Source organism: Vitis vinifera, chromosome 17, assembly GCF_030704535.1.
Source record: "Vitis vinifera cultivar Pinot Noir 40024 chromosome 17, ASM3070453v1".
Taxonomy (NCBI): domain Eukaryota; kingdom Viridiplantae; phylum Streptophyta; class Magnoliopsida; order Vitales; family Vitaceae; genus Vitis; species Vitis vinifera.
The window spans coordinates 3,600,230-3,621,193 of NC_081821.1; the positions used below are offsets into that span (position 1 = coordinate 3,600,230).

Below are 20,964 nucleotides of genomic sequence, written 5' to 3' on the forward strand. Positions count from 1 at the left end.
AAAAAACACCCTACATCATTTTAATGTTATTTAATTAAATCATTAAAAATCCTTGAAATTTGGACCTTATCCAAAGAGGCAAACACTATTCCGCCAACCTGTATACCAAATAATGTCATGCATCAAGTGTCTATCAATTAAACTATCTAACCATGTATGAATGCGTTGCCTAGGGTTTGGAGTCCTATTCAATAGAAGTCCCACTAATATCCTTACCAAATGGTTTGTTTTTGGGCATAAATTCATTCATGGAGTTACCTACTACACAAGTCAAATCACCTTCTAAACATGAGGTCATTTCAATAAGTAGAGAAACTTAGAAAAATTGATAATAATTTACAATTTTAAGAAAAAAAAAATAAAAAATACTTTTGAAACAATTTTTATTTCTTTTTATAAATGGGTTGCTTTAGAAAATGTTGAAAGAAATATCATTTTTCATAGTTTTAAAAAGACAAATGAAGGTGAGATTAGGAGAAGGATTAGGAAGTTGTCCATAAGGTGTGGACATGGAGATGAGCCATCTATCAAATGGGGTTTCACATCAGTGAGTTTGGTGGGCCACCCATTTTTCATAGCTTATAACTATTTTAGGACAGAAAAAAAAGGGAAAATAGATTTGATGGTGAAGGGATAGATATGGAGTTGGAATGCAGACAGGTGGGTTGGCCAAAGATAAAGGAGTTGGTTGGACCCTGAGAACTCCTTTTTCTAGAGGGTAACATCAATAATACATCATCTTCATCCATGGCCATCCAAACATTATATTCCCAAAACCATTTTATGAAAAATTCTCCTTCACACATGCTGTGGAAAGTTGGAGAGGGGGTTGTGGGGGTTTGGGTCAAAAGGGAGGGGCTGTTAGTGGAGAACCAAAAAGGACAATGATGGTGGGGTTAGGGTTAAAGCTTTTAGGCATTGTGTGATCATATTTTCTTGTGGGGCTCAGATGCTGGGCTGCGCTGAGCTCTCTTGTCCCTTTTTCTCTGTTCCATGACCTAAAATTGGTATATGCATTTGGGTGCCAATACCATTTCATAAATGAAAAGCCAGAGTTTGTTAGAGCTTTGGGTTCAGAGCCACTCATCTTCCCAACCCAACCCAACCAAGAAATGGGAAAATTACAAGGCTTTTTATGTGTACTTATTTTTCATTAGCAAGGCACTCAGTTGCCTGGAATTGATCACTATTCAAACTGCAATTCTCCATTGGTGGATTGGGCAATAGGGATTCAAATTCAATTGCCTGGAAAGTAAGGTCTCCATGCAGATCAAGATCATGTCTGGATTGAACATCACCTTGTCAACATCAATAATGGGACTCAAATACCAAAGCCTCCTGAGAACACACTAATCTTCATGGAGGATATCGTTTGACCATACTTCATCATTAATGAAATCATTGATTCCACTCTCTCCCATCAGTTGTACTCTTATCCTTGAACTTGTGGCTTTGAATATCTTGCAACTTATAATTTTTCCCAGTAGAAACTTTACTGAAAAATAAATGATTCCTGAATTACTTATCACCTTCTGCGTGTTCACTGCAATATCAAGGTGTTACTGCAAAGATGATCAAGAATACAGGAAATGCATAAACATAAAAGGCATAGGAATTAGGATATCCCTTGGGGGGAGATGGTCGACCCAAATTCTGTAGCCATCATGCATTCATACTCAATGATGAATCGTTTGTAGGGGATTGCTTCCAATCCTAGAGATATGCAGAATCGATACCATCCTTCATGTTCTTGGAGCTGCTCTTGGAGAACTCAAACTTAAGACATCTACACTGCAGAAAGCTTTGAATATGGGGTTCGACGCGGAAAATATAGCATAGGGAAGGTACTGTGGAGCATCCACATCCCCAGGTGGGATATGCGGTTCTTCTAACTTGACTAGGGATACTTCTCCACTGCAGAAGGCTTTGAATATGGGGTTTGACGCGGAAAATCTCATAGGGAAGGTACTCTGGAGCATCCCCGAGATGGGATATGCTGTTCTTCTAGTTTGACTAGGGATGGCAGTGGGCGGTTTGGAATAGGTTGCACCATCTCAACCAATTTATTGAAAATAATTCTCATCTCTATCTTGTTAAGAAAAATTAAATGGGGTGTAAATGGTATGTGAATTCCCCAAAACGGCCTGTTTAATTTTTTTTGGAAAATTTTTAATTTTTTTAATTATATTAAAATAAATATATTTTATAAATAATTTAAAAATTATAATTTTTATAACTTATATTAATGAAAAATATATTATTATTATTATTATATATTAAAAATGAGAAAATAAAAGATTAAATTAAATTAATTTTTAAAATTAATTTTATATATAATCCGGGCAGAGGGGGGTTGGGACAAGATAGTACTTGAACCTATCCTTATAAAAGAAAATCTCAAATATGTTTCAAACTCATTTATTTACATAGGAGTAGGATAGGGCGGGTATCCAAAAAAACTTATCCCATTGTCATCCCTAAACTTGATGTTGCAGTTGGTACACGACCAACAAAGAAGGATCCAGTTAGCCTATGTGTGATGCAAATGATGATTAGACTTGCACAAAGGAATGTCCGGATGAGTTTTTCAAGCACACCCTTTCGAAGCTTAAATCAAAGATGGAAAACTTGAGCAAGATAGGTTTTTAGAAAAAATGGCAACATACCTTCCTTGTGATGGAGAATGACTATTTATCCTTACTTAAAAGTAATGTCTTCTCAATTGTGTTTTGATTGCACGTTACCATCTTTAATGCTAATGATTGTTAGCTCATAACAGTTACTATGCCTGGAAGTTTGACGTTTCATCTTCGTAACGTTGTTATGTCAATCAATGCACTGAATGCTTGCTATAGTTGATGCTTGGCAAGTGGCAATCCACAATGTTCGGTTGTTTTGTGTCCATCTATACCCTGGGGTAGACAAATAATGCTACATGGATATGGTGTTACACATGTTTTGCGTTATACGACGCTTATGGCTCATGATAGGCGATGATGAACGTCCCACACTAACCTCTAATTCTTGTAGTTGGGTTCAACTAGATCTCAGACGGACAAGTGGAAGAATTTTTATTGCTCATGCATTTTGAATTTTTAGAGCCATAGGACATGTGTTCTTTGTACGAGTCACGAGAGGTCACATCACTTAAGATGACTTGTTAGGCGATGTGTCCCCTTAGATGCCTTGATGTACGTGCCCCTACCTTATATAGGAGACTACTTTTTGGGTTTCATTTCTCATTTCCTTTTGAGTTCCTATTCATCGTCATTATCGCTACGATGCTTCGCCATTACCGTCGGTGGTACTCTTGGTTCTATTGGTCATTGTTGTCGACGATTCTCTACAATATTCTCACTGGTCGTTGCTTCTCCTTGTCAAGTTAGTTCCTCTATATATTAGCAAACAACTATTATTGGTTTGTTTCTTTTGCTTCATTTTTTGTTTGTTGCATTTTGCCTTCAATTTTTGCATTTTTTAGTATACTTGATTATGGTTGATGTTGTGTGTGTAGAGATTATAGCATGTATAGGTTAGATTTTTGATGCCAGAATCTTCCTTAGGTTTCTAGTAGAGAACTTTTGGGTGGTTTTTTAGATAACTTGCCCAACAAGTCTCTATGGGTTGTAGTTCGTCTAAGTTATATGACTTTCTATTATGGGGAAATGCCTCCCTAATAATTTGTTCGGCTAGTATGTCCTTGTGTTGATCAGTTTGCGCTTTTGCTGCATAGGTGTCATGGACAGAAGAGGGGTTGCTTTCATAAGTGGAAAGTCATAACATGGTGGGACAAAAGCTTCTAGATCTGAGTGCTCTAGGATGGATAGCCCTGTGGATGAGTTGTCCAAACATAAGTTTCGGGCTCATTTTCATATCCCCGACTCCATCTATATCCAATTGTCAAACGAAGAGGCTTTGTCGACAGACGAGCTTCCCCATAATATGATTTATTTCATGAAGGAACAATTCGTAGTTGGTCTTTGTCTTCCAATTCCATATCTCCTTAAACAATTCTTGCATTTTTTTTTGAAATTTTGCCTACTTTTATCCATCCAAACTTCATTTAGATCCTCATGGGGTGCAACGTCTTGGATACATTGTACCAATTGGATCTTTCACTCTTAGAGATCCTTTTTGTCTACACCATCAAAATGAGCCTCAAGGAGTAGTTTAACTTATTGGCTCACACCTTGTCTCTCTAGATTACACGACCAACAAAAAAAGTCCGACTAGCATCCTTGTGATGTAGACGGTGATTATGCCCTCATAAAGGAATGTTTGGATGGGTTTTCCGGGCACACCCCTTCAAAGCTTAAGTCAAAGATGGAAGACTTGAGTAAGATAGGTTTTTAGGAAAAATGACAACATACTTCCCTTATGATGGATAATGACTATTTATCCTTACCTAAATGTAATGTTTTCTCAAGTGCCTTAATTGTACTTTGATTGCGCGTTACCGTTTAATGCTAATGATTGTTGGCTCATAACAACTATTGTGCCTTGAAGTTTGGCATTTCATTTTTATAATGGTTGTGTTAATCAATGCATTGAATGCTGGTTGCAGTTGATGCTTGGCAATCGACAATCCATAGTGTTAGGTTGTTTTGTGTCCGTTTATACCTTGGTGTAGATGGATAATGCTACATGGATCTTGTGCTACACATGCTTTGTGCTAAACGACGCTTGGGGCTTATGATAGGTGGTGATGAACGTCCCACAATCGCTGCAACCAAGGTTAATAGTTTGTATTCTAAATTTGAGTATGTGTCCTTTATTTTCACATTCCCTTCAGGCCATGATTTGGACAGTGGAACAGATGATTAAAAGGATATTTTGTTTTTGTTGCTATTTATTTTTGAGGAACAAATTTGGTGATTTCAATTTTTATATTTGAATTTTGTAAATGAATTTAATGATTCTAGTTTTTGTATTTGGCTGCATCTAGGAATGTTAGATTAAAATGATTATTTATTTTCTTTTAAATATTAATAACAGTGAGAATGACAAAGAGAGGAAAAAAAAAAAGACAGTAATATTGTACACATAATTTAAAACATATTTTTATTTTTATTTAATTTTTTTAGATTTTTTAAACCAAACAATAAAATTTTGTTTGATTGTAAGATTAAAAATTGATGTTTTGTTTTTAAGAACAAAAAATTATTTCAAAAATTTTATAGTAGTATTTGATTGTTGTTTGCTAGAAAAAGTTTTTAAAAATAAAAGAAAATCGGTTTTAGAGAACAAGTATAAATTATTTTTACCAATTTTTTTTTTTTATAAAAAACATAAGAAAAAGAAAAATTTAATGATGTGTAAAATTATTGAAAATTTTTAAGCATTCAAGTGGATATCCGTAAAAAATTCTACAGTTATTGAATTACTAATGACAATAACGAAGAGACAACAAGGTTTCCTAAAATCATATAATTTAATTATTATTTCAATTTTATATCATAATTGAGAGTAATTAGTTATTAGTAATTAGGATTATATCACATTTATATATCTATATATAGTAATATACGAAGTTACGAACTCAATCCTCACCGGCCCATTAATCATTGCTGCATTTGCAAGCCCACAAAGCCCATTAATCAGAATGCAGTGCAGCCAAATCACCGAAGCTCCTCGATTTTCACAAAGGGGCAGCCCGAGAACTCGATCAAATGGCCACGACAGGCTGCCCGTAATCAAACGGGCAAGGATTTGCAGATCTTTCTAGAACTCTCCACGTGTCAACACCTAACCCTCACTCTCTTTCTAAACCCTTTTCTTATCTTCTACTCCTCTCGCTTGCGGGTCTTCGTTCCTGAATTCTAGGTTTAGGGTTTTTCTCTCAAACTCTCACACCTCTGGGACCCTAAATTTCTAGGGTTGGGGTCAGGGCTTTTGTGTTCAGTCTTCGGATTCGAATCGTTAAACCCTAGGAAAATGGCTTCATCGACGGCTCAGATTCACGGTCTTGGAACTACTGGGTTCGCCTCATCGTCAGCGAAGCCAAAGCGTACATCATCTAGAACGGTGTTCTTTGGGCAGAGATTGAGCCCTAGTACAGCGTCTTTTGGTCTACCGAAGACCGCGTTCTTGAAGCTCAAAAGGAACTCGAGACGAGACTACTCGACGGGACCTGTTCGTGTGGTAAATGAGAAAGTGGTGGGAATCGATCTTGGCACCACGAACTCGGCGGTGGCGGCTATGGAGGGAGGGAAGCCGACGATAGTGACGAATGCCGAGGGGCAGCGAACAACGCCGTCGGTGGTGGCTTACACCAAGAACGGCGATAGGCTTGTTGGTCAGATTGCTAAAAGGCAGGCCGTGGTTAATCCCGAGAACACCTTCTTCTCCGTGAAGCGATTCATTGGGAGGAAGATGTCGGAGGTCGATGAAGAATCCAAGCAGGTGTCGTATCGGGTGGTAAGAGATGAAAATGGGAATGTCAAACTCGAGTGCCCAGCGATCGGGAAGCAGTTCGCGGCCGAAGAAATTTCGGCCCAGGTAATCATTTTCTTTGGTTTGGTGCAGTTGAATTATATTTGGTACATATTTTATGTTATTTGAGTGTGAGGATATTTGTTTTCTTTGGGGGCATTTTGAAATAAAAAAAAGGACGAGAAACGAAAGGGAAGATTTGGTTTTTAATTGAATGCTAATCCAAAATGTTATATCTATATTGATTAGCTGGGAGAATGAATGGAAATTCAGATTGAGTTCATGGCTGTATTCCAGCAATTAGTTGCCTGTTGTCAACAATATCTTGAATTGGACAGTGTTTTTTTCTGATGAGTTTATTGCGTTACGTTTTAATGAGAAACAATAATTGATGAAAGAACTAGACAATTTCAAATTACATTGAAGTTTGTTTTGCTCAACAAATCCCAAGGAGCACAAATTCCTTCCACCCCCTTCCCCCCGCCCTCTAAAAAATGAGTGAAAATTTTGACATTTATAACTAGTTGTTGTGTTGTAAGATTCTTGATTCTCTTCGTTCCTCCACTTTTTTAGTGATTGAAAAGTTTGGCTTATTATATAATGTTTTTATTTTTGGGTTAGCTAATAATTGGTCTCTGTTTCTTATTAGGTACTAAGAAAGCTTGTTGATGATGCCTCGAAGTTTCTGAATGATAAAGTCACAAAAGCTGTGGTCACAGTGCCTGCTTACTTCAATGACTCCCAGAGGACAGCAACAAAGGATGCTGGTCGCATTGCTGGATTAGAAGTTCTTAGGATCATCAATGAACCTACTGCTGCTTCACTGGCATATGGGTTTGAAAAGAAAAACAATGAAACCATTCTGGTATTTGACCTTGGGGGTGGTACTTTTGATGTCTCAGGTACCAAGATTGTTTTAGAACTCATTTTATATTCTAAACTTGCCATTATGAGTTTGACATGTTTCATAATCCTTTCCATTTCTCAACCTGTTACTCTTTGGAATCCCTTTGCTATTTTTTTGCAGTTGATGATCATGCATTGTGGCACTTCTTCCCTAGGCAATATGTGGCACTTCTTCCCTAGGCAATATGTGGCACTGTTGTCTGACTATATTGTTGTCTTCACTTTACTATTTTATACTGTTTTTTGTAAATATACACGATCATAAATGCATGTACATATTGATGGGCAATGTGCATGCATCATTAGTTCACAATGTTGCATTCCCACATGCATCTTCCTCCTTTTAAGATCGGTGTTAAACATAGCATGTATTTAATCAGCAAATGGCAGAAAACAGAGTTGGAATGTGGTGACATATTTGGCTTCTTTTTTATTTTAATTTGTGGGAAAATGCTTTATGATGACAGAAGCCAATGGCATTATGCTTGCTGGTGAAAGATGATTGAAGCTTTGCATTTAATCTTATTTCTTTTCTTTTTTTTTCCCCTCTAGTTCTCGAGGTTGGCGACGGAGTGTTTGAGGTGCTTTCCACTTCAGGAGATACACATTTGGGTGGTGACGACTTTGACAAGGTTGAGAATATTTGAATAGCCTGCAATGAACAATGTTATGTCACATTTTGTCTTCTTTAGTTCTCTCTCTTTCTCTCTATCCACATCTAATATTAGGTTTTGATTGGTTAGAGCAAATCATTTATCATTTGTCTTACCATTCAAACAGAGAGTTGTGGATTGGTTGGCTGCAAGTTTTAAGAAAGATGAGGGTATAGATCTTCTCAAGGACAAACAAGCTCTTCAGCGTCTAACAGAGACAGCTGAGAAGGCAAAAATGGAGCTATCATCCTTGACACAGACAAATATTAGGTATGTTGATTGTCTGTCTACTGCCTATTGATGATAAAACTCTTTCTCATACCTATTTTAACTGATAGAAATTTCTGTTTTTCCAGCTTGCCGTTCATTACTGCCACTGCAGATGGACCCAAACACATCGAGACTACCCTTACAAGGGCCAAATTTGAGGAATTATGTTCTGACTTACTTGATAGGTAAAGAATTTTGTTCCAACCATGCTTCTCACTAGCTGCTTCATGTTATTAAACTGGTTGGTGCTATACAATTAGTGGTTGTTTACTCTAGGCACAAAACTTGAAGTTGTTATTTTCCTTGTGGTCCTTGCACTGTTGTGACTGTGTTGGTTTTAAAGTTTTATGTCTCATGTCTGAGAATTATTTTTTCAGGCTTAAAACACCAGTTGAAAATTCTTTGAGGGATGCAAAACTGTCCTTCAAAGATCTTGATGAGGTGATCCTTGTTGGTGGATCAACACGTATCCCTGCTGTTCAGGAGCTTGTAAAGAAAATGACAGGAAAGGACCCCAATGTCACAGTCAATCCGGATGAAGTCGTCGCCCTAGGGGCTGCTGTGCAGGTGTGTTATACTCTTGTTTTGCAGGGAGCATTTCTCTGTAGTCTGCATGTTGCTCTGTGACTTTCATTGGCATCATCTTTTGAGGTGGTCCTTGTGAAGTTCATGCTGAATGACTGTGTTGTAAATGTAGTTTTTGGGTAGTTTCTGGAGAAATGGTATGATGTACAGAACCTCACTGTGAACTAATCGTCTATGTGTTTTCCGGTTGATGCTAGGCTGGTGTTTTGTCTGGAGATGTCAGTGACATTGTGCTCTTGGATGTGTCTCCATTGTCTCTGGGTCTAGAGACATTGGGTGGTGTAATGACAAAAATCATCCCAAGAAACACAACATTGCCCACCTCCAAATCAGAGGTGTTCTCAACAGCAGCAGATGGACAGACTAGTGTTGAGATCAATGTACTTCAAGGTGAGAGAGAGTTTGTAAGAGACAATAAGTCTCTAGGCAGCTTCCGACTGGATGGTATCCCTCCTGCACCGCGGGGAGTTCCTCAGATTGAAGTCAAATTTGACATTGATGCCAACGGCATTCTTTCTGTCACTGCTATTGACAAAGGCACAGGGAAGAAACAAGACATCACCATTACAGGTGCTAGCACCTTGCCCACTGATGAGGTATGTTTTCCTAGATACTCAACTGCCAGAACAACTCATGCTTTGGCTTAGAGTGAATCGCTTCACACACCAACCACCACCCCCTAAACCCTTTTGTTTGGTAACATCAAGCAAAAGCTATGAGCCCATTACTTGTTTGCTTAGGGTTTCTTGGGGAGTCGACATAGTTCTTACTCAACTTCTAATTTGCACCTATAATGGGACAGCTCTGACAGAAAATGTGTTGTGGGAAATATGCAGGTGGAGAGGATGGTTAGCGAAGCAGAGAGGTTTGCAAAGGAGGACAAGGAGAAGAGAGATGCCATAGATACAAAGAATCAAGCTGATTCTGTGGTCTACCAGACAGAAAAACAGCTGAAGGAGCTGGGAGATAAGGTTCCTGCCCAAGTTAAAGAGAAGGTTGAGGCAAAACTTGGGGAGCTGAAGGATGCAATCTCAGGAGGGTCGACCCAGGTCATGAAGGATGCCATGGCTGCCCTGAACCAGGAAGTTATGCAGCTGGGTCAGTCCCTTTATAACCAGCCAGGTGCTCCTGGTGCCGGACCTGCACCTGGAAGTGAGGCTGGGCCATCAGAGTCATCAGGAAAGGGACCGGATGGTGATGTGATTGATGCAGATTTCACTGACAGCAAGTGAGTTATAAAGGGAAAGCAAAATTGTTATTGATCTCACAAACTTTTTTTTTCCTTTTTTATTGGAAATGTGCATAAGAAATGATTTATCGGGGACTCGATTTAGTGTTGGGGCTACATTTCCTGTCATTTTTGTTCTGTGGGTTATGAGAAAGTTATTTTATTAGAAAAAGAGAGGATTAAACTGTCTTAAAGATGCCCACGATAGTGAAATATTTGGGTGGTCAACCCGTGCGCTCTGTTTGAACCATAATGCTAGAATGATTGAATGGGGTTTCCCATGAGAATATGCATTTTCATTTTTCCATCTATGGTTGATTATGTGTTCTTTTTTTTTGGATTCCATATTCTAATGTGGGATTGGTTTTTAATTAGTCGTTTTCTTAAATTTGTTGGTCACACCAATTGTCTCTTGACAGAGGATCTTCCTTCACACTGGTATTGGATGAGAATCCCAATATTTCTTGCAACAGATGTGATAGCGCTGTTTGTTTTGTTCTGATGCAGAAAAGGGATTTTTAGAGTACTGATGGATAATAAGATTGGTTTGAATCACTAATGCATGTATGCTTTTTAAGCTCAGTTAATTGAGGAGCTTAGTTGGTGTAAGCTTGAAAAGAGTTCAAACAGAAATGATTGGATTGACATGGCTCCTCTTATTTCACTGAGCTGCCTTTGTTTAATCATTACGAGGATCACCAAATCACATCAACTGTTAAACTGCTCAGTCATAGCTGCACAGAAAATCTCTCTGCTCCCCTTCCTACAGGTATAATTTTTTGTGACACGATTTATACTACAAATATATAAATAATTATCAAATTCGATCTTTGAAGTGATTTTCATTTAAGGATGGTGACTACGTATTCTGAAAATGATCGAGAATAAAGAAATTCAACGAATAGACTTCTAATTTAAAACTGGCGTCACTTAGAAACATGGAACGCAGTCTGACGAAAGCTTGACGTTGGGAAGATTCTTTGAAAATTATGCATCTTCTTTTGATTTGCCCAAAAATGGGGAAGTGACCCCCCATCCTCTGCAAATTTTCTTCTGATGACAAACTGTTCTCAAATGGATGCCAAGCGCTTCCAGTTCTCCATCATCGTCTTCTCCATTGCCTTCCCCACATGTTGCAGCGATGATCAGCAATTCATGGACTGCAGTGCAAGTGCGGACACATAAAAAACATTGGCTATCCTTTCTGGGGACATGATCGACCCGAGTTCTGAGGCCGTCAAGGGTTCGAGCTTGAGTGCCAAGATGATCTTTACCCTATTATAGATACTGGCTCTTTGGAATTCCGCATTCTTGATATCAATCCGTCCAGTCATATGATGAGGATTGCAAGAATGGATTTCTGGGGTGAGTCATGTCCTAAAAATTTCACCACCACTTCCTCCACTCTCAATCACAGTTTGTCCGATTACGCAGATACCAATAGGGTGGTCTAATCCGGTTCTTCTTTTTAGTTAGTGTGCTTTTATTTGGATGAGTTTCTACTTCTGGTACTAAGAACTTAACTCTTAACATAATAAACACAAATGGAAGTCTAAATCTTAAACTACAACATAAAGCTAATAGTCATAATAAAATAGGGTAAGTTTACTGCATTGCAATTGAACACTCCTATTTTTCGATTCTATGATAACTCACTTATAATTCATTTGGGTGCATTAAGTTTAATTCTAGCATCTTCCTCATCAGACGACTTCCATCAACCCCTCCAGATGCATCTGAATTTTCCCCCACCTCTTCTCTTCTCAGTTTTCATCTTCTTCTTCTCCCATCACTTCCCAAAATCTGTGTCCGCCGACCATGTTCAATTCTCAAACTTCAACCCTTTATTCCAATGCGGTGGACTGGACAAAATCGAGTACCCTTTCTGGCTAGATGGCCACCAGCCCATTACTGTGGGCTTCCGGGGATCAGGCTGCATTGCCAGAATGGCGAGGTCACCATTGGGATCATGCACCGTAAGTACAACGTCGAAGTCCTAAAGATTGGTACAATCAATAATGGGTCGAAAGGGGCTTGTCCTCATCCCAACGCAACCATTGACCCATTTTTCATGAGCTACACTTCAAAGGTTGAGAACGCCACCTTCTTATTCGATTGTTAGCTGTATGAAGATCATCCGGATCTTACGAGTTCACCTGTGAGATGGATGACCTTCAACGTCCGTCCTACTTTGTTGTAAACATATCTATGGCAAATGAGCTTGGAAGCAAATGTGGGGAGAGAGTTGTCATCCCTGTTTTGGGGACTGCTGCTCAAGCCCTTCTGAATCATTCATTAGATGTGGATGGACTTTGAAGAGAAGGGTTTGAGGTTGAATGGGAAGTAGAGGAGGAAGAAGAATGCGGAGAATGTGTTGAATCTGGAGGTCGATGTGGATAGGATTGGAACTTGAACATACCTATTTGTTATTGCCGGGACAAACCTCACTCAACAAACTGTCCAGATCAAGATTCAAGTATGTATCCTCCTTCCCATGATTTCTATGTCAATTTCTTCTTTCTTGGTGCGTTGGAATGTGATTAGGTAAGTCAGAATTTGGGGACGGCTGGTTTAAGTTCAGATATTTGAGTTGATTTTACATATAAACTTAAAGAATCCTTTGTTCACAGCACTTGAATTTAGACCAGGTTTTGGTTTTATGCAAATTATCCTCTTTTTATCCATATAATTTGCTTTTGTTGAAATTTTATTAAATTAAGCCTCCGTTTTATTTTATTCTTCTCTCAAAATTCTCTATTTTTTCATTGTCTTTTTTAAGGAATAAACAAATCTTTGTTGTTTTCCTTTTTCCTTTCTGCTTACCCTCGTGGAATTTGAACTCGTATTCATTTTTTTTTTCTATTGAAATCTTTGATCAACAATAGAATATGATCCATTTTACATGATATCTAAGAGATTCCTTGGTTTGGGTCATAAAACCAATGTCATTAGATCATTATCAAATTGATTGCAATCTTTTTATGTCTGTGAGGATCCCATCAAAGTGCATTCTCTCAATTTTTAAGTTCTATAGTTTTATATTTAGCTTTTAAATTTTTGCATATATTTAATATACATATTTATTTTTAGAATTTGATAAATGCAAAATTATATATCTATATACATAATAATAATAATAATAATAATAATAATAATAATAGTAATAATATATTATAAAATAAGGACAAATACAATGCAAATCAAAATAGTAGAGATAAAATATATTTTACTTTGATAATAAGATATAACAGGGAAGAAGAAATCAGAGAAGAGAATTGAGAAAGTTTAGAAAATGAAAAATAGAGAGAATGAGAGAAAGTAAAAAATTTCTTTCTTACTTAGGGATGCATATTATAGGGGATGGGAAGCCATTTTATAGGCTTTCCAAATGGCTTCCATTAATATTCCCATTAATGAATATTAATGGAACTCATAAATAACATTAATGGTTCCATTAATGAGTATTAATGGAAGTCATAAATAATACTTAATTAACATTTATTATAATTAATATGGTGACATTAATTATTTCAGTTATAACACTCCCCCTTGGATGTCCACCACATTGAAGAATATGCCTCATTAAAACCTTGCTAGTAAAAAACCCTATGGGAAAAATCTAGCGAAGGAAAAAGAGTACAATATTCTTATAATTCTTTAAGTTGCTTTTAGTATGTTAGGATTGTCTCATTAAAAACCTTGCCAGTAAAACCCAGTAGGACAAAACCTGGTTGAAGGGAAAAAGAGTACAGTACACTAACACTCTTTTACATGCATACTCCCCCTCATGTCGATATCCTTAAGTTGACGCATTCCAATTATATGTATTAACTTATTGCATGTTGAGGTTGACAATGATTTTGTGAATAAATCTGCTAGATTATCACTTGAGCGTATTTGTTGCACATCAATTTCATCACTCTTTTAGAGTTCATGTGTATAAAAGAATTTTGGTGAAATGTGTTTAGTTATATCTCCTTTTATATAACCTCATGTTATTTGTGCAATGCATGCAACATTATCTTCAAATAATATTATGTCACTTTTGATAGAGGAGAGTCCACATGATTCCCGAATATGCTAGATCATAGATCTTAGCCATATACATTCACGACTTGCTTCATGAATTGCCAATATTTCTGAATGATTTGATGATGTGGCCACCATTGTTTGTTTGATAGATCTCCATGAAATAGCAGTACCAATGCAATTAAACACATACCCTATTTGTGACCTACCTTTATGTGGATCTGAAAGATATCCTACATTTACATATCCAAGCAATTGTTGCTTTGATTCCCTTGAGTAAAATAAACCCATATCAGTAGTTCCACGAAGATAACGCAATATATGTTTGATACCATTCCAATGTTTTCGAGTTGGAGCGGAACTGTATCTTGCTAATAAATTGACATAAAAAGCAATGTTTGGACGTGTATAATTTGCAAGATACATAAGTGCACAAATAACACTAACATATGGTACTTCAGGATCAAGTAATTCTTCATTTTTTTTTCACAAGGACGAAATGAGTCATTTTTCATATCAAGTGATCGGACAATCATAGGAGAACTTAAAGGATGCGCTTTATCCATATAAAAACACTTCAAAACTTTCTTAATATATGTTGATTGATGTACTAAAACTCCATTTGGAAAATGCTCGATCTGTAGGCCGAGACAAAATTTTGTTTTTCCAAGATCTTTCATCTCAAATTCCTTTTTCAAGTAATTTGTTGTTCTTGTGAACTCTTTAGGATTTCCAACAAGATTTAAGTCATCAACATATACTACAATAATTACAAATTCGGTTCTGATTTCTTAATGAAGATGCATGGGCATATAAGGTTATTCACATATACCCTTCTTTTAGCAAGTATTCGCTAAGACAATTGTACCACATGCGTCTAAATTGCTTTAATTCATACGAGGATCGTTGTAATTTGATTGAGTACATGCTACAAGACTTTGTACTATTTGCTTCAGGCAATTTAAATCCTTAAGGGATTTTCATGTATATATCATTATCCATGGATCTGTATAAATATACTGTAATAACATCAATGAGACGCATATCCAGTTTTTCTGAGACTCCTAAATTAATTAAGAAACGAAATGTGATTGAGTCCATGATGGGAGAATATGTTTCCTTATAGTCAATACCAGGTCTCTATGAGAAACCTTGTGCTACTAATCGCGCTTTATATCTTATGATCTCATTATTCTCATTGCGCTTTCGTACAAATACCCATTTGTACCCAATAGGCTTTATATCTTCAGGTGTTTAGACTACGGGTCCAAAAACTTTTCGTTTGTTAATGAGTTTAACTCTGCCTGTATAACTTCTTTCCATTTTGGCCAATCATTTCTATGTTGGCATTCTTCCACATTTCGTGGTTCAAGATCTTCATCATTTCTTATGATATCGGAGGCCACTTGGAAAACGAAAATATTGTTAATAACAATATTATTTCGATCCCATTTTTCTTCTATGTGTACATAACTTACTGAGATCTCACAATTTTCAGGTACTTGTACCTCTTTAGGGGCTTCTAGTTTAATATGTGCCTCTTCATGGACTTCTTATTCAATATGTGCCTTTTTAGGGGCTTTTTGTTCAATATGTGTCTCTTCAAGGGCTTTCTGCATTGTTTGTGCCTTTTTTGGGGCTATAAATTTATCAATTTTAAACTGATCAGTCGTTTTGATGATCTCTTTTAGAGTGCCAAGTTTTTCTTGGGTTCTTCTCTTCCGGGGAGTTATGTCCTTCGAGCCGACAGGTCCACCACGTTTCAAGCGTATCTTAAATTCATTTGTTAACTGTCCTACAGGGACATCAGTCTATGCTGGAGAATTTGCAATCGGGATATATAACTTTGTCATTTTCTTTGTATCAATGAATACATCTGGTAATTAATTTGCAAGATTTTTCAAATGAATGATCCTTTGAACTTCTAGTTTACATTGATTTGTACAAGGATTAAGATGGGTCATAGTAGATGTCTTCCAACTAATTTCTCGTCGTTCTTTAAGAATCGACTTTTCTCCCCCTTGTGAGCAGGCAACACATGAGTATTCATTGGGCGAAAGAATCTTCTAGTTCTTTAGTGGATGCCCATGTGAGTGTTCGATTATTCGACACATCATTGAAGACCTCGGGGTGACCTAGCCTGTCATGCTAAAGGACAAAAACTTTTGGGTTGTTGAACTTCCGGTTCATGACAACATATGATTCAATAGGCTTTATAGTTGTATGATACAACCCAGAGAAGAAAGTTGAGAGTTTTTCCATTATAAGCTTGTGGCCAGATATAATGGAAGTAATGTAAAGATATTCTACATTATCTTCATTCATAGTTTCAATATGATATCCATTTCTGCGGATATCTTTAAAACCGAGCAAATTCCTTTTGGATTTGCTAGAAAATAAAACATCATTTATATGGAACGTAGTTCCATTTGGTAACGTTATGTTTGTTCTTCCAAAGCCTTCAACTAAGTTTGTAGTACCAGATATGGTACTTACATTAGCTTTTATTAATGTCAATTCGAGGAAATATCTTTTATCTCGAAGAATTGTGTGCATGGTTGCACAGTCTGCAAGACATACATCATGCCCATTCATCTTGAGACCAAATAACACATGGATTTTAGATATAAATAATATTAAAAAAACAAGACATAATGTAAATAACAAAAGAAAATCAGATGTAAATATAAGACATAATACTATATTATTTGATATATAAAGTAATATTAATCAATGTTAATTTTCTCATCATTTATTAAATGCTCTATTTTTTCATTGAGACCTCTAAAGAAATCAATGTCATAGTAGGTTAGGTCCAATCCATCACAATCGGTAAAGTTCATCTCTATCTCTTTTCCTTTTGCTTTTGTTGATGCTTGGTAGAGGTCGACCAAATGTTTGGGCGTACAACAGGTATGCGACCAATGCCCCTTCATACCACATCTATAACAATTATTCTCATGGTTCTTAGGATGTTTATCTTGTAAACACTTCCCATTTTCTTATTTTGTCTCAGTATTGTTCCACTTCTGGTGGTGCAGTGAGACTTTCATTTTCTGAGAATTTGATGAGTTATTACCATAAAAATCATGGTATTGAGGATTTTTTCCATGACCACGATCACGTTCTCGCTTTTGTCCACGTCCACGAGTTTGAGACGATATTGTATTCACTTCAGAAAATGATTCAAATCTACTTGGACGAGACTAGTGATTTTTCATCAAAAGTTCTTTTTATTTATTTATTTTTAAACCTTCATGGAGATGATGACGAAGGAAAATCAGTGTATTTGGGCAATCTTGCAGGGATGCTTGATTTCCTTCTTTGATCATAGCTCCAAGATTCATTACATCAAAATGTATTTTAGCATCAAGGATTCAAGATATATAATTCTTTCCTAAAATGTCAAGTATCACAAATTCAAGTTTTATGAGATTCAACATTGTCAAATGACTTCATATATATGACAAAACAATATTATTAGAATCAGTTATAATAAATTGATAGCATTAGTATAACTTTGATTATAAACAAAATCAAATAATTTGTTTATAACTTTTAATAATATATAACAAAACAAAATCAATAATAATATAAATATGTAAAATTTTATTTTATCTAAACAACTTCAAGTTTAAGATACGAGAATTACTTTTAGAGCAATTTGTGCTGAGAACGTGTTGTAAAACAAGGACAAATACAATGCAAATCAAAGTAGTAGAAATGAAATATATCTTATTTTGATAATAATATATAATAGAGAAGAAGAAATCAGAAAAGAAAGTTGAGATAGTTGAGAGAATGAAAAACAGAGAGAATGAAATAAAGTAAGAAATTTCTTTCTTACTTAGGGATGCATATTACAGGGATGAGAAACTCTTTTATAGGCTTTCTAAATGACTTCCATTAATATCCCCATTAATAAATATTAATGGAACTTATAAATAACATTAATGATTTTATTAATGAGTATTAATAGAAATCATAAATAATACTTAATTAACATTTATTATAATTAATGTAGTGACATTCATTACTTCAATTAATAATAACAACAATAATATAATTGGGATAGAGAAGGAGCGGGGAATAGGTCCCACCTCCAACTGGGCTTTGTTTCCCATCCCAAATACAAGCCTCGATCTGTTTTTTATGAGTACTAATCTTTGATTGGAGGGTCCCGGTTCATGATCAGGTGTAGTAGGTGCATGATTTAATGATAGACTATTTTTTAGTCGACTTTTTTTGCCTCATCAAGTTGATCCAGTGAAATCAACAATGAATGGGGCAATGTTTGGTTGTTAGCAATTACAAGTCTCCCAAATCCTTTGATCTTCTAACCATGCTTATCCATCTTTCAAATTATTAAAAAAGAGGTTGTGTTTGAGATCACTCCAAATATTATAATTACAATAATATAATTATTTTATTTATTATTTATAAAGTCATAATCAGGGCTTGTTAAAAAAATGCCATAATTTATGACCTATATATTTTGATTTATATTTTAAAAGATAATAATATAAGTTAAAAAGAAATTGATTGCATGCTTTATTTATTTATTTATTTATTTTTTATTATTGGTAAAGTTTGAGTTGCTAAAATAGGGAGCTCAAAACTGGTCAAGACTCAAAACATAATAAGACATGGGAATTTTATCATCTACTGTACGATGTTGTTAGTTTTAATATCTGATGGTGACGCCTAACAAATGGATTTAAATAAACTTTAAATTAAGGATTGTTTGGTAAAACAATTAATTCTAAGAATTCAAGAGTGACTATACGTAACTTGCACTGAACCACTAAGTTGTTTTTCTCTGTTCACACACAGAGGCTGTAAGGCTTAAAAGTAGTGCTTGTGAAATGAGGGGTAAGGTGTCTTTTCGTGGGGGCAAAAAAGGAAGAAGTCTTTTTTCAGGTTTCCAATTTTGTGGTTCTATGAAAAGCTACTTTAACAGAGGTTATGTTTGGGCCAAGGCATCCACGTTTTTTCATACAGCAAGTAGTATGAAAGTGCCGTGAGTTTTGTGCTTGTGCCGTGCGTTTTTTCATACAGCAAAATATATTTTTTATATTCTGTCATTTTCCATTCTCTATTATCTTGATCATAATTTTATATTTGATCTCAATTTTTTTTTTTGATCTTTCATAACATTCTTTACATTCTTTATCATAATATTTGAGTCTAATCAATAGTTTAAACATGTTCAAATAAAATTGGATCCCATACTCGATATGGTCGGATGTCAAAGACTGAACCATCGCTAGAAGATTTTGAAACAATATATTGGTATTGGAATAACATTTAAGAATAGTGGAGGGAGGGAGGAGGAAGATATTCTTTGTTAGTATCCAACATCCGTTCCTGTTTCTGCCTTCTGACTTCAAACGTTTACCTGCCGTAAAGACTTCTATAAAATTGAATTATAAAAGACGTATGGCAATGAATTTAAGAGCTTTCCCTGCAAATTCTAATAAGAGGAAATATTAATTTTAGAATTCAGTCAATCCACAAACATCATTCTCAGTCATTTTGCATTATACACAGAAAGACTTATGAGGCGTTTACCAAGTCAATCCATAACGTCTAGTGGGGATTGAATGGGACCAGTCATTACGCTGTGTACGCCTTTTTACATTTACTGTATATATCCCTCTCATCACTCTACTCATATCTCTGCTCACTTCCCCTCCATTAATTCACTTCCCATGAGCTATATCTCCTCAAGATGCATCCCAAGTTCTTCCCATCCACCCACTTCATCTCAATCCTCATCTTCCTCCTCTCCCATCACTTCCCAATATCGATCCGGTGTGAAGATTCTCCATATGTGAAATGCAATTTTCCCGTCCAATGTGATGATGAAGTGGGCAAAATTGTGTACCCTTTCTGGGTAGATGGGTACCAACCTGATTACTGTGGTCATCCGGCGTTCAAGCTCGACTGCATGGGATTTAAGGTCACCATAGAGATGATGCACGGAAAATATGATGTCATTAACATCAATTATGAGGCTCAAATCCTGACGATTGCCAGAGTCAATGAATTCTTCATTAAAGATATATTGTGTCCTGAACAGAATGCAACCATGGATTCCACCCTCTTCAAATACACTTCCAACACCCAGAATGCCACCCTGTTCTACAAGTGTCCCCCAGGGTTTGAACATCCCGCGACTTGGAAATTTATCTGTTTGAAATTCGGTGCTCTAGACTGTGCTTTTTTTGTGTTAAATACGTCCCTGGCCACTGAACTCGTAAGCATATGCGGGGCTGGTGTGGTCGTTCCGGTTCTTGCAACTGCTGCTCAGGGCTTTATGAATCATTCATTAGCTTTTGATCAAGTTCTGAAGGAAGGGTTTGAGGTGAAATGGACAGTAGAAGAGGGACAATGTCGAGGTTGTGCTGAGTCTGGAGGTAGATGTGGATATAATTTGAGTTCGAGCCAACCTAGTTGTTATTGTCCTGACAAACCTTATTCAACAAGCTGTCCAACTCTAAAGGCACCGCCACCGATTGCACCAACTCCAACTGCTTTGAATTCGCCAAAGTCAAGTACGCATCCCTTTTCTTCTCAAGATATATTTCTATCTCCATTCTTTCTGCACTGCTTCTTTTATTAGATCAAAACATCTGCAGCGATGAGCTGATTCAAAGTTATTTGGATACCCAGCAATGATTTTCCATGTCAAATATTCAATTTCAATAATTTTAGGAAGATTTTAAAATATTAAATTGTTTTTCAAATGTATTTACTACATTTATATATATATATAAAAACAACCTTTTATATGTATTTCATTAGAACAGGTCTAGGGATTGGGATGGCTCGAGGGTTCTTATTGCTATTATAGGTACC

General features: G+C 36.2%; 2 protein-coding genes across 2 annotated transcripts; both read left to right on the forward strand.

Moving 5' to 3' along the window:
- Positions 1 to 3,242: 3,242 nt before the first annotated feature.
- Positions 3,243 to 10,385, forward strand: LOC100249184 (stromal 70 kDa heat shock-related protein, chloroplastic). Its single transcript, XM_002279065.5, has 9 exons — positions 3,243 to 3,381; positions 3,734 to 6,498; positions 7,082 to 7,334; positions 7,891 to 7,970; positions 8,119 to 8,261; positions 8,348 to 8,446; positions 8,639 to 8,828; positions 9,044 to 9,442; positions 9,683 to 10,385. Exons 2-9 carry the CDS (start codon positions 5,935 to 5,937, stop codon positions 10,076 to 10,078), a joined length of 2,124 nt encoding a protein of 707 aa, XP_002279101.1. The 5' UTR covers positions 3,243 to 3,381; positions 3,734 to 5,934; the 3' UTR covers positions 10,079 to 10,385.
- Positions 10,386 to 19,763: 9,378 nt separating this feature from the next.
- LOC104882352 (LEAF RUST 10 DISEASE-RESISTANCE LOCUS RECEPTOR-LIKE PROTEIN KINASE-like 2.7) lies at positions 19,764 to 20,871 on the forward strand. Its single transcript, XM_010665326.3, has one exon. It carries the CDS (start codon positions 19,835 to 19,837, stop codon positions 20,726 to 20,728), a length of 894 nt encoding a protein of 297 aa, XP_010663628.1. The 5' UTR covers positions 19,764 to 19,834; the 3' UTR covers positions 20,729 to 20,871.
- The last annotated feature ends 93 nt before the right edge of the window (positions 20,872 to 20,964 follow it).

Coding starts and splice junctions, on each gene's coding strand:
- LOC100249184 (XM_002279065.5), top strand. CDS start 5,935: ATGGCTTCATCGACGGCTCAGATTCACGGTCTTGGAACTACTGGGTTC. Junction 7,335..7,890: donor TGGTACTTTTGATGTCTCAG/GTACCAAGATTG, acceptor TTTCCCCTCTAG/TTCTCGAGGTTGGCGACGGA. Junction 8,262..8,347: donor TTGACACAGACAAATATTAG/GTATGTTGATTG, acceptor CTGTTTTTCCAG/CTTGCCGTTCATTACTGCCA.
- LOC104882352 (XM_010665326.3), top strand. CDS start 19,835: ATGCATCCCAAGTTCTTCCCATCCACCCACTTCATCTCAATCCTCATC.